Raw genomic sequence first — 14,131 nt, forward strand, 5'->3', positions numbered from 1 at the left:
AAGGCAATATTTAAATATTTAATTTATAGATATTTAAGTTTACCTATACCTATTCAGTCATGAGTAGAGATTCTTTGCCTTGAATCTGCGAAGGGTTGACCTTATCAGAACCCTCTATGTATTCATATTGAAAAGCCTGTCTTCTCTCAGACATAGGGGATGAAGAGAGAAAAAGGCACCTGTGATTGTTGGCTCTTGCCATGAGACAGGGGACAGGTTAGATGTTCCTGAGTTCTGGGTATGAAAAATATCCCACTATACTCTAATCAGTGTAAGTAAAAATTAGGGCCTAGCAGCAGCATGACACCCAAAGAGAGAAATACTCAGGGCATGCATTCCAACCTGCTGGTTGTTCTCTACTAACAGTCGAAGCTTATTCATAATGTCTTCAGCCTCTGCAGCTTCAATGATTCCAGTGCTGAATGCTGATGTGCACACACAGCTAAGGGTATAAGCAAGGACCTGAGAAGAAAAGACAGCAGGAAAAAATTTCTTCATGAGGGAAAATAAAAGAACAAGGTTTAGTTGACACAAATATTTGGTCAAACTTCTCCCTGGGATAAGAATCGAATTCAAATAAACCTACCGCGAACTGGCCATTATTTTGCTGCCCATCTCATATTTCCCACCAATGTCATGAGATGGGAGTCATTATTCCTACTTTATAGATAAAGACACTGAAGCTCAATTACACAGAGTTAGCAAGTGACAGAGCTGACATTCAAATCAGGTCCTGAGACTCTATACCAAAAAAATTCCCTCACCAACTCAGAACGCACCATCCACAAACAGCAGAAGCAGATGCTTGTCACAGTGGATGTTACTGATTGACACATGCTTCCAATCTGAGGCCACGCCGCAGGGGAAATGGGGATGCTGCTGCTTCAGGGTTCCACAGTGGAGCGCACAGGGCCACAGCCGTGGGTCTTAGAGTTAGACAAATTGTGCAAACTAGAGATAGTACTACTTACTTCACAGCACTGTAGGAGAATTTAGTAAGTAAATGAATAAATAAGTAAATGACTAAATGAACAAATCACAAATAAAAATGCTGGGAATAGAGACAGAGTACTCAGGTGCATGTTCCAAATTCACCATTTACTGGCTAAGTAACATCAGGCAAGTCAAACAATCTATTTGAGCCTCGAATTTGCAAATTAAAGTTAACTACCCTTCCCTGCTATCTTGAATTTTCATGATGCGACCCTCACTTACAAAGATACTCTTAAGACAAAGTAGAAATGTTCACCTCCTAACACTCGTTTATACAGCATGGAAAAAAGCAATTTCTAAGTTAGAAATTGAATAATAAAACATGAGAGAAAACAAAATGTTTGTCCAAGGCCTTATAAATCAAACATTGAACAGTCAAATGCCTCAATTATAAAAACCTTGCTTTTATTTATTAACCAAATTGCTCCTTGGTTGCAATTTTTTTCCTTTTGCTTAAAAAAGTGTACTTTTAAATTATGCTCTGCTTAAAAAATGAAAACGTGGTGCATGTCTTAGAACAAAACTGTGCCCTCAAGAAATTCACCAATTTGACAAGTCCCATGTCTGAAAGCAGAGTAGCAAAGCAAGGAAACACAGGAGCCATTATATACTCATCAATAGCTCGTGGGCAGGCCCAGATAAAATAGAATCGGCTCTAATGAGAGGGAGAGTCTGGCCAGGCCAATAGGTCGTCTCAGCTCCTCCCACAGAAGAGCACAGGCGGTCCGGCTTCACCTGGGCACAGCAGACACACACGCCTCCCGTGTTCCCTCCAGACACGGTCAACTCTCAGAGACTGTCACATGAACTGCAATTATGCATATTTTTGTAACATAATAGAAAAAGCTCTTCATTTAATGTGGTAAAGGGAATTCCCTTAATAATTTTTCATGCTAGCTGACATTAAAAAAACCATGCCTTTTCGATCCGCAGTTTCTTAAGCTTTTTCCTGGCCATCTTTTAAAGTTACATAGGCTAGGGCATAATTATAAAACTCTCCATTTAACCTTCTTCCAGAAATTGCAGCTCTTCTTAGAAATTGCCTTCTAGTGATGCTGACTAAGGTTTTTGTATTCACTCAAGGCTCTTATCTTACATGCCACATTTAACTCAAAGTTGATTTAAACAGCTGCACAATTTGAAAACCTTATGATCTAGTATAGGTTGTTTGCTGCTCAGATTTTCTCCTTATCCCAGTTGAAATTGAAGAAGAATTTAATTTCAGAGTCACCAAAATATAGGAAGTAAAGAATGAGCAACAAGAAGAAAACAAAAGCCAGAAAAGGGAAGAAGACTGCAACCTCGTCGCCCACCTCCTGAAACGTCCTGCTCTGGCTCCCGCTGCCATCGAGGTACGCAGAGAGTTTGCGAAGCGACGCTGCCACATGAACTCGCGACTCCGTGTGGCTGCTGTGGCTCATGAGGGACAAAACAAGTCCAACTCCCAGGACACAGCCTGTGCTTGGATGCCAAAAAAAGATGAGGGTCAACAATCACAGAAACCCACGCCATCATCCTTCATTCTTCCTGGGAGTTTACAGTGCCCTGCAGCCTGAGGTGAGATGGCTGGATTCTAATTCTGCTGCTTGCTAAGTAAGCATGTCCGTGAAACACCACAAGTATACCACCTCCACCCTCAAAAGGAAACCTTTGTAACAAAACAGATGGCCCACGCTAGTGCTGTGTATCCACTGGGGAACAACAAACAAGTAAAAACATGAAATAGTTGGACTTAAAACTCTATGGTGGGGAGAGGAGGAGGCATAAACTGTAGTGAAAACAGCTCTCTCTCTGCACCCAGAGAAAATCTGTGGTCCTCTCTCCAGTCCCCACCCCCACATTGAATGATTAATTATGTAAGGAGAGAAAAGCCTAAATTTAAGGATATGAGCTGAGGACATCTGACTAATAACAAGGTGGATACAAAAATGTAACACATGATTATGAGATCCTGCTAAGTGTTTCATGTTTCCTAGTGAGCTTCAACAAGTTGAATTTCTTTCTTAAATGACATTAATCCTGTTCTCCCCTCTGATCCCTCAAAGTACCAATGGGTCAGAAAAGAAAATGGACAGATGACAGATTTGTCAAAAGTTACCCCACGTGATGATTCAATTGGGATCTTGGACTTTGTGCCTCTGTTCTTCTGAAAGAATGCATATCCATTTAAAGAAATGAATTGTTCTCTCAGAAAACTTCTAGTTAGTATAAGATAATAGAGCTTTGATGTAATTTATTTCTTAAAAAAGTTTTTTTGTCATCATTGATGTTTTTCAAATTCAGGGAATGTTGAGGTTTTCAGGAATCATCCTCGCTCTGGCTTGGCTTGCTTCTCATGCTAGCTGCTGCTTAAGAACACATTCCAGGGCATTTCTCCAATAACGTATTTCGATGCCTGTATGTTATGTTATTTTGCTCTTATATAGCATCTCTCTCCTTGGCTGGCATCACCTTTGCATTGTTTCATGAACATGTTAGTTATTTCCCCCAACACCTCTGTGCAAACAGAGCATCCACATCTGATAAGAGACACCTAAAGGATAGGGATGCTACAGGATTTCCTCAAGGTCACGCAGAGCATTTCCAGCAGAGCACGACCAGAAGATTTTTTTTTTTTTGTAATTCCCAGCCTTCTGTTCCATCTGCCAAACCGCAGGCCCCTCTGGTGCCCCGCATGTTGCCGTGATGGAATGCCTATGAGAAGGCAATATAGCTCAAGTGTTTTTCTAGGCTCTATTGCATAACAGTCTGGCATTAGAAAATCCTTTGTAAGGAAGCTACTGCAGTAACGATCCATCATTAGTCAGGCAGAAATGCTATTATAGCGAGCATGAACTTAACAAGAAGCTCAACTAGCATAATGCATTTCCAACCAGTTACATCGGCATCGAACATCTGAACACTGCATGCTGTTGAGACAAAGCACATATCTGAAAGAGAGGCTGCTCTTCATCAGTATGGATTCAAGTCTTTCTTTTCATATAGAATCTAAAGGAAGTTTTTCTGGTTATCTGTCTATACTGATGCATAAAAAATTTTGATAGAATTATACCAAAGATATAGTTAGACAAAATGTGGTTAATACTCTGAAAAATTTGACTTTTGTTCCCTCTTTGACTATTAAGTTGCTACTTATGCTTAAGATTTCAAATGTGACTTCCTCAGGGACACCTTCCCCAGCCCAGCAGGGAACCTCTTTACTATTCTCCCACAGCACCCTGTACTAATTTACTTCAGACAATTTTAATTATAAACTCTGATGAGGATTATTTGGGGTAGTGTTTAATTACCACCCACCCCATTCATGAGCCTGCGAGCTACATGAGGGTGGATGCTCTTTCTGTTTCCTCCTCACCACAATGCCTGTGGCACCCAGGATGCTGCTGGATGGGGACAGGCATCCTGTGAATACCTACTGAATGCTGAACAAGTGACCAATTGAAGAGATTCAAGGAGTCTAAAGTGAGGAGAAGCACTTCTTAAAGAAAAACAACAATAAAAAAGAAAACGAAGATTTGATTCTTTTGTTTAGTTGGAGGCAAAATTGGAGTTGAAAATTTCAATGATTCTATCATGCAAGATTCAATCAAGAAAACCTGATTTATATTTCCTGCCAGACTGATTTAAGAAAAAAGGGTGTTAGGTTCATCAATAAAAAGGATTCCTTCCAAAGCTTGTTTAAGTTCTGGGGTTCATCTTTCTCAATAAATAGGCAGTTATTTAAATCTTGTTCCTTGTATTATTCTGGTTATAGAAAAATCTCTATTCCTTGGACTGAAGCTACTTTTCACCATCTCTAGGCATATGGATACAAAGGCTTCAATCCCAGTTTTGTAGTTCACATTTACCTAAATTATTATCACAGCATAATTAGTCTTAGGTAAGGTTACCATTCACTAACAATTCCATTCATTGCTATAATGGTAGTTATTTAACTGTTGTAATATACAAGTACATAATCTAACTGCATATGTGTGTGCCAATATAAATGTTAGAGTGCATGCACCTACTGATCCACTAAATTGTTTCCTTCTATTTTGTTTCATTTTTCCAGCATGCACCAAGTACGTAGTTCTAAATTTTATTTCTGATGTTTCCTCCTGATTTCCAAATCTTCTGTATTTTAATGTGTTTATTTTCTGTCCTGAGTCTTAAAGATTCCCCCAAGTGCTTAGTTCAACACTGCTACACATTGATTCTAAGCTAGCTTCCCTTTGCAGTATCTGCCAGTTCTAAATCAGGGCTGACTTGGGCAGAGGTGGCTATTACATCTTCCTGTTCATTGAAAACAACAAGCAGTTAAGTGCTGGTGTGTCAAACATATGAGATAAAAACAAGTTATGTATAAAATTGAGGTTTTGGAATGGCTAATGTAAGTCTTCTATAAGAATACTAATAAATGATAAAGAAAAATTACGTTTTAAAATTATATGCCCTATTATGTCATTACGTATCTGAATGTCTTATCCAAGTATATTAAAATATCTCTACCAAAAAAAATTCTGCAACTTAAAATCTATGCAATTCCAATGTGTTGCTATACCAACAGAGATATAACACTATATTTTTCTAAAATTAACCTAATTTTTCTAAAAACCACAGATAAATCTTCAGTTCCCTAGTTTACTGTAGGCTATCCTGCAGATTAAGTACTGGGCCATCTAATAATTAGTTCTAATAACAGTTACCATTCGTATAGCACTTTGCCCTTTACAAAGTGCTATACAAACATTATCGTATTTGTGAAAGTTCAATAGCAATTAACTAATGCTCTCAGGCGGATAGCATGACTAGTTAGGGTTGTGAAGGAGTGCAATGACACAAGTACCACTAGATGGCAGCAAAATGTAAGTGATAGGAGCACAAATACCTACTAACTAGCCCAGGTGCTTGGTTCTTTCAGCAGGGACAGGTCCATTAAATCAAGGAAGCATGGTGAGTTTGCTCTGAGTGAAGTCTATCACCTGAGATAGCATGCTCCCAGATCTATTAACTACCTCCTGATAACGCTTCCACTATTTCACGTGAGGGAGGACTGCCATAGATTCTTGCAATCTCATTAGACAGAGGAATACTTCATGCCATGAGCCAGGCCTGAGACTACTTAGACACTTTTTTTTTTAATGGCAAACAAGACCCACATGTCAGAGAAAAATAATAATCTCCACATTGTCAAGGGCCAAATTGCTTTATATACTTTTTCTGATTTTAAAAAATGTTTATTTATTTTATTTCACTCATTTTTCCTACCCCCTTCCCCTTTGGCAACCATCAGCTTGTTCTGTATATCTATGGGTCTGTTTCTGTTTTGTTTTGTTTATTCAGTTGTTTTTTAGACTCTCTATATAAGTGAGATCATATGGTATTTGTCTTTGATTTATTTCACTTAGCATAACACTCTGTAGGTCCACCCATGTTGTTGCAAATGGCAAGATTTCATTCCTTTTTATTGTAATATTCGAGCTTTCTTTCTGTTGAAATGTTCTCAGTGCTGTATTATTTAAGAGAAAAATGGCTTTGAAGTCAGACAACCTAGGCTTTCTCTTCTCTCTGAGCTGTCACTTATTGAGTGACCTTGAATGAGTCTCCTATTTGAGACTTTTTTTTATCAGTAAACCAAAATGACAATGATGCCCGCTTTGGTATCAACATTTAGGTTGTAATCAGGGCTTAATTACATGAGAAATGAATGTGAAAATGCTTAGCACAATTTGTGGCTACTCAGTAACTATTAATTGGACCTCAAACCAAAGAGGGAACAAATAAGCACTGCTACCCACAAAGCATTAGAAATGGCAAAATAATAAACATCACTAACTGTAGGAATAACAGGAGTTTTCAGAAGATGGGGGAGGGTTTCTTGAAGGAACTGAGCTTTTAATTGGGCATTGAAAAACAAGCCAGAGTTTACAAAGTGGACAGGAAATTTCTACCTGACTTTGTGGGATCAGTCCCCTATCTATAGGCCCACCCATCCCTCTCGCAAACACAGCTATTCATTAAGAAGGTAAGAATAAGGAAGGAAGGTAAGAATCAAGAAATAAGAATCTTATTATTTTGAAAAGTTCATTTTAAAGTTAAATATGCTTAGACATATTTAGTTACTACATGCATAAATAACTATACTGTGGATAATTCAGCTACCCCCATGGTCCTCCTTACATTCAAAAGACCGAGCTACAAACTAATGAAGATAATACTGGTTGACGAAAAAGTCCATTTAGTTTTTTCCATAAAATAAAACACACTTTTAATTTTCACCAGTAACTTTGTTGATTTGGATATTTTGAATATGTCGGCTATCTCCTGCATAGTATAACATTGATTGTTCTCAATTGATGTCTCAATTTGATTGCTACTGACTTCAACTGGTCTACCTGACTGTGGAGCATCATCTAGCGAGAAAACTCCAGCATGAAATTCCTTCACAAACTACTTTTGACACATTCAATCAGTCACAAAACTTCTCTATACACTGCACAAATATATATTTTTTGCATTTCAGTTACATTTTTACCTTTCTTGAAATAATAAAGCATAATATGCCAAAAGTTACATATTTTCTTCTACCTTCAATATTAAAAAGGCTACAGAAAAATTCACTGATTTTGATAAGTTTTTAAAAAATGCACACTGATATGACAGCTGTCACAATACAATCTAACAAAATAGTTTCTAATGAAGGTAAAGTGCTACTAGAGTCATCTTACAAAAAGAAACCCAAATGAAGTTTTTGGCCAACTCAATGCATGAAAATCATTCTTGATTGTCTCAATTGGCTGAAAGTTTGGAGCATGTTAATCACCAAATTCCCCCCCAACTTTATAATACTTGAGCTAAGGTATGATGAACACCTTTGGAAAGAAGGCAGGAAAACAGAGTAAGGAAGGAAGGGAGAGAGAGAGAGAGAGAACCCATCTTACTCCTTGGTTGTAAAAGGCAACGTCAGGGCTTAGGCCTAAAATCTCAACTTTTCATCAGACCCAGTAACAGTTAAATGGCTCTATACATTCTATTAATAATTTTCTATATTCAAGAAACTTCAATCATGCCACTGACCTCTCTTTCCCCATAATCAAAACCACACTCTAAACACAGCATGCCATCTCTAAAGTGCTTTGTGATAAACAGGGAAGGTGTCAATGGTTCTTATCCAATCTCAGCCTGCATCTGGAAGAACCTGTCATGACTACCTACTACGTGAAGATTTGGTTTTGCTTGTTCATGATGAAACACTTGACACATGAAGCTACTTCTACCACTTAGTCTTTTGTTAGCCTGAACAAACAGGCTTGAAGGTATAAATGTAACTTCAGATCCTAAGTTCCTAAAGATCAGAAATGTGAACTCTGAATTAAATCCTATTTAAACAATGCCCATAATAGCAAAAAAGTGAAGTTTGTAAATTGGAAGTGAGTGCTTATAATCTATTAAGTTTCCAAGTAACCACAAATCCCAGATGATCCAAACCTGAGGTTCCCAAACATGTGAGGTCCAAAAAAGTATAATTAGTCCTCAATGGTATCAATATTTCAGAGAGCCTGATAAAACCATATATTTTCCCACACAAGTCTCACAGACTAATTGAAACACTAAATGTCTCACTAAATGAGTATGTTTAACACTGTTTTTGAGGTATTTTTTCTTGATCATTCCTTTTTGTTTTATCTTTCATGATGATAATGAGAAAATGAATTAAATTTTAAAATATGTATTTCATTTCATGGAAAAAAATGTTAAAAATTTATGAATTTGGGGGGGCAAAAAAAGATTTATTAACATGGAGGAGGTTAGGGAACCCTGGTGTAAACTGTATTTGTTTTCAGTGTGACTCCTCAGCTACTGGATTTCACAGGGAAATCTAAATCATGGGTCAAAAACTCTCTTAGCCCAATCAAATAAAAAAAAATAGTTTCTTTAAAAAGGCTAACTTGTGCACACAGCCTCCAAATATATGCTTAATATGACATTTCCAAGACAGAACTTAATGACAGTCATAAAATGACATTTGTTGCTTCGTAGTAAAGCAAGTTTTCTCTTGCTGAAATACTCTTTTCAGAAAAAGTAAACGTTAATTACAGATTTTTAATTATTACTGAAAGTTCTTTGCAAATGAATGTAAGATCAGGTCTGACAAATATTCCATCATAGAACACAAAGTTTATGGTGGAGAAAACTCATCTTTCAGTATCTGTTAGAGAGGAAAGGGGATCAACCTACTTGTATTCAAGACCACTGTCAAAGCAGCAGTTCTCCAGGGTGTCCAAGGACCTCATCAGAAGAAGGTTCATCTGTTTGCCAGAAATATCACTAGGTAAAGGCCAAAGGGGGAAATGAATTATTTAAAGTCATGAAGCTGTCTAAAATACTTACCATATAATATTTTGCTCTCAATATTTTACTGAAAATGCATTTATTTCAAAAAACATAAATGTAACAATCAATAATACTGATGATTCATATATACTTATTTTGTAGACAGAGAAAGTGAGTCCAAAAATTTATTCAATAGTTGAGTTTCTGAACATTAGAATTATTTGCAAACCAATAAACCCTAAAATTGCTTTTACATTTTCTCAGCTCATCAAAACTTTTTTGTAACTGAAGTATAGTTGACATGCAATATTATATTAGTTTGAAGGGAACAATATAGTGACTCTACATTTATATACCTTACTAAGTGATAATCACAGTAAGTCTAGTAATCCCCTGTCACCATACAAAGTTACTGTCACATCATTGACTATATTCCCTGTGCTGTACACTACATCCCTGTAACTTATTTATTTTATAACTGGAAGTCTGTACCTCTTATTTCCCTTTGCTTTCTCATCTATCCCCCCACTTTCTCCCCTCTGGTGTTAAAACCATCAATTTGTTCTCTGTATTTATAATCACCAATTTGTTTTCTGTATCTATGAGTCTGTTTCTAATTTATTTATTTGTTCCTTTTCTTTTTTTATTCCACATATAAGCAAAATCATATGGTATTTGTCTTTCTCTGACTTATTTCATTAGCATAATATTCTCTAGTCCACCCATTTTGTCATGAATTTAGCCCATTCAAGTTTTAAATCACTACAAAATAAGAACCAAAGTAAGAATTCCAAAAATAATATTTCTAAGAATGCTGAAGTGATTGCCTTCAGATATTTAATAAATCCTTTAGGCTGATATTATCAATAACTGTTCCAAATCTCTTTCGTGTAAAGACTGTTACTTTTGATTTCATGCCTCAATTATGGAGGTTATAAGTAATATTCCTTTACTTAAATTTTTTTAAAAGTGGGGGGGAACCAGCCCTACATTTTTCTTTACAGTAATTGATGTGATTTTGTAATTGTCTTGGTGAGAACTGTGACTTGTACAGTAAAATAAACTTAAAAGGTGTTTTTTTCAGGCAGAGCTGTGGGCTTCCTCACCAGTACTTGATTATCAAGGGCCCCACAAGCTGCCTGCCTCTCATGCCGCTGCCGCAGCTGCACGAAGTGGAACACGGCCCCGAGAATGCCAGGCAGCCAGAGAGCCCTTTCCAGGTCTTCTCAAACCAAGGCTACACTGGCTTTGCTTGAGGTGAGAGATTAAATTTTACAATGAAAACACATACACATGTACACACACACACACACTTTTAATAGCTTTAACTAAATAAGTCCTAGTATAGCTGTTCTGTGGAGTAAAATATATTTAAATATGCTAAACAAATGTTAAAGTACCAGAATCCTTTGGGAGTTATAACAAAAGCAAGCTTGAAATAATATGCTTTCCTGAATAAATTCTAGACTGGAATTTAAATTCAGGTGACTTTTTTTCATAAGCTTTAGCAAAAAATGGATTGATTGCTGCAATTCTCTTTTACAAGGTGACTTTTTCATTCTTGAGAAAAACATACTGTCCTAATCTTGTTCCCTTAAAGGGGCTATTTTGGGTCACTTATACGATGTCATTGACTAGTCAGAGTAGACAGCCCTCAAAACATTTACCTTAACTTCAGAAAAATAGAAACTTTCTCCAAAAATGTCATTATCTGATGACATTGTCATTATCTAGCAAAATACTTTTTTAGTACTAAAGGTACATATATTTTGGATTCCTCTGCTCTAAGAAATTAGGAAAGTGAGAACCATGAGAAGCTATACTGGTGGCTATAGCAGCCAGAAGGAAGATGCTATCAAACACAGGATCATTAAGGGAAACTTAAAATCTGCAGTTATTATGAGGGCACTTCGCCATGGGAAGGGCTTCCTTGAGTCCTTCCCCAGGGTGTCCTGTAGGTACAAAGTCAAGTGAGAGAACACAGGGTGGAAGGCAGTCTAGGAACCAGAGATAAATGCTTTAGGTGAATCACCATAGGTTTCTCCAGGTAGTACCATTAAATTAACCACAAACACAAACCTGTCAAGCCTTAAAACCAGCAGCAGCTCATCCAAAACTCATGAAAAAGAGAGCCACAGGATGAAATGAGTGGCCTGGAATTAAACTGCCAGGGCTCATTTTTAGCTGCAAAACACATTACTTGAAAAGATACTGAAGAAAGGGCATGAACACATATGGTGAAGAGACTACCATTTGTAGCATTGTGGCAAAGGAAAAGAAAAATCATTTTTAAGTCTTCAAAAATACTTTGTATTCACACACACACACACACACACTCACTCACTCACTTACTCACTATGTAGCAGTGAATTCACATGCCAAGGGCAGCGTTTTGTTCATGCCCAGGCCTATATATACTACCACTGGTGAATAGAACAAAATGAACATTCTGGAAACATTTCATTTATGATCACAAAGACTAATCCAAATCTTCCTAATCATCTGACAGATGTTTCCAAGAGCTGAAATGATGATCTGAAATAGGTTATTTCCCTAAATCGATAGCAATTTTCATAAAGGTTTCATATATTGGTATTTGCACAAAACTGTAAATTACAAATGAAACTTCACCACTGGTTTTACACTGAAACCTAAATATAGCATCATGTCATCCAGTTCATCCACATCAACAGCATTTCTTGCCTTTGGACAGACAGTTCACTTCTGCTAAGCAGAGAAGCTTAATGACAGCTAACGTCGCCCAGGATGCTTCTCCCTACTACCCCATTTCCAATGCTGGAAAATGGGGTTAAATTCCAATTCAGTGACATCTAAATATTCATGATACTCAAATATTCATGCTCTACCACACTGCAATGAATTTAGATATATAAAATTCTAAGATTTGTTATAAAATAAAAAATAAAATGAACAACAAAACTAGAGTCATGTACAAGAAAACCTTCCGCTTGAGTGGAATTTTCCACCCAGGTCTTTGACAGTCTATTAGCACCACTCAAGAGGAAAGCTAGCAGGCCAAAAAATGAGCAATCTGACTGAATAAACCACACAGTATAATATGCACAGATTAAGACTCTTTAAGGATTATAAAACTGTGGCCAGGGCACAGGTTAAGAGCAATATTTAAAACTGGGTACATACAGTTCTCAGGTGGTTCAAGTGATTCTCCCACTCTCAGGCACAAGGGACACCCCAATCCTTTCTTTTCACTTTACAGTGATATCAGTAAAGGAACAGCAATTATTTTCACCCTTATAAGCCAGGAACAGAAGCAGTTTTTCTTTATTTATTGCACCATAAGATTAGACTTCTCCTCATATCTATTACACAGATGTATTCAGGGCTTTCATCTAAGCATGAAATGATTTTCAAGTCATCTATCACTTTAATAAGAGCAACCCTTAAAATACATTAATATCTATGCGATGGTATTTTAGAAAGACAAATTCACTCATAAAGAATACATGATCAACTTGTCTATCTCAAAAAGTTTAGCAAGCATGTATTTTCAGATAAAATGCTTATGTATGTGTATGTATGTGTATAAAATCCTCCACCTATACCACAAAGAGGAAAAGCAAGGCTATTTTAATAAACTGTACCTGAGTTTCTCCTCACACAAACGAGAGAGAAACATCCCCAAAGCAAGGCCCATGTGGATTTGCACAGCTTGAGACTCATCAGCACTTGGTTTCCCAGGTAACCTGGCAGTCAGCATGTTCAGGATTTCCTCAACCTTCTCTTTGCAAGAGATAATGAAAACTGGCACCAGGAGAGACAAAGCCGTGGCGGCCGCAGAACGGGCGATGGCACTAGCTGTGTTTTCACCAGAATAGGATTTCTAGGACACGCCAAAGAAAGAAAACAGGGGGTTGGCCTTTTGTTTAAAACATGAAGGAAACATACCTATCACAACAACACTATGCAACAATACAAACTTCTCTTAGGTCCACCCCTGCTAAGCAAACAAATAACTTAAAAAATCTGTTTCTGTGTTTGACTATAGGTTTACAATTTCACTCTTACTGAAACGATTTGCTACTAAACAATCTGTTAACTAACAATATCCTTTTAAATTAAAAAAAAAACAAATTATAAGTGCCTCCTTTTAAAGGGTGTGAATTCCCTCACTAGAAACCCTGAAAGAATTTCAGTATTTTGAAAGCCCACCTGTATATATAATGAAAAACCCAAAATGAAGCAGTCCAAGCTTGGAGAAACTACCAAGCTGTATTATAAAGGTCCAGAAAGCCAGGAATTTAGAGAAAGAATGAGGTAGGAGTCGGGGGCGGGGGAGCAGTTTAAGTTTAGTGTGGAAGGACAAGTGTAAATTTATCACAGGGATCTATTGGCAGATCTCCCAAAATCTTTGGTGGGAACGTTTCCCAGTAGATGGATTATTTCCTACAGGGGGTTAATTCCTTTTAATTAAAAAGGAAGTTGAAATCCTAAAAGCCTCTGGTTACAAAGCAATAACCAGCTATTGAAAATGAAATGGAGAGCCTATATGCTCCTTCCTATATGCAATTATGGGAAAAGAAATGAATAACAGCCCTAATACCATGACAGGGCAGCTGAATATGAACAGCTTCTAACACAGTCTCATGTTTGAGAGCTCCACAAGGCATTATATACACTTATAAACATGTCTAAAGTGCGGATGAAAGTCTGTTTATCACTCCTCACTATTACCTGCTTCAAATTTTCAGACACACCATAAAGGCTGTGTTGTCTCTTATAGACCAAGCACATTAAAAAGTGTTTTTAACTCTATACTCATTTGCTCTCTAAGCTTTAGTAC

The 14,131-nt window shown here is 37.1% G+C and overlaps 1 protein-coding gene across 4 annotated transcripts in view; it reads right to left on the reverse strand.

The window, feature by feature from the left end:
• The window catches only part of FOCAD (focadhesin), a 310,882-nt gene that overhangs the window by 41,830 nt on the left and 254,921 nt on the right, over nt 1-14,131 (reverse strand). For all 4 annotated transcript variants that reach the window (XM_045840183.1, XM_045840184.1, XM_045840185.1 and 1 more), the window contains 4 exons: nt 12,933-13,171; nt 9,214-9,303; nt 2,307-2,454; nt 343-462 (listed from right to left, as the gene is read on the reverse strand). In XM_045840183.1, coding sequence (XP_045696139.1) covers nt 343-462; nt 2,307-2,454; nt 9,214-9,303; nt 12,933-13,171 — 597 coding nt within the window. The remainder of the gene's footprint in view (nt 1-342; nt 463-2,306; nt 2,455-9,213; nt 9,304-12,932; nt 13,172-14,131) is intronic.

Source organism: Phyllostomus hastatus, unplaced genomic scaffold, assembly GCF_019186645.2.
Source record: "Phyllostomus hastatus isolate PE091 unplaced genomic scaffold, TTU_PhHast_1.1 phas_contig_34, whole genome shotgun sequence".
In the NCBI taxonomy this organism is placed as follows: domain Eukaryota; kingdom Metazoa; phylum Chordata; class Mammalia; order Chiroptera; family Phyllostomidae; genus Phyllostomus; species Phyllostomus hastatus.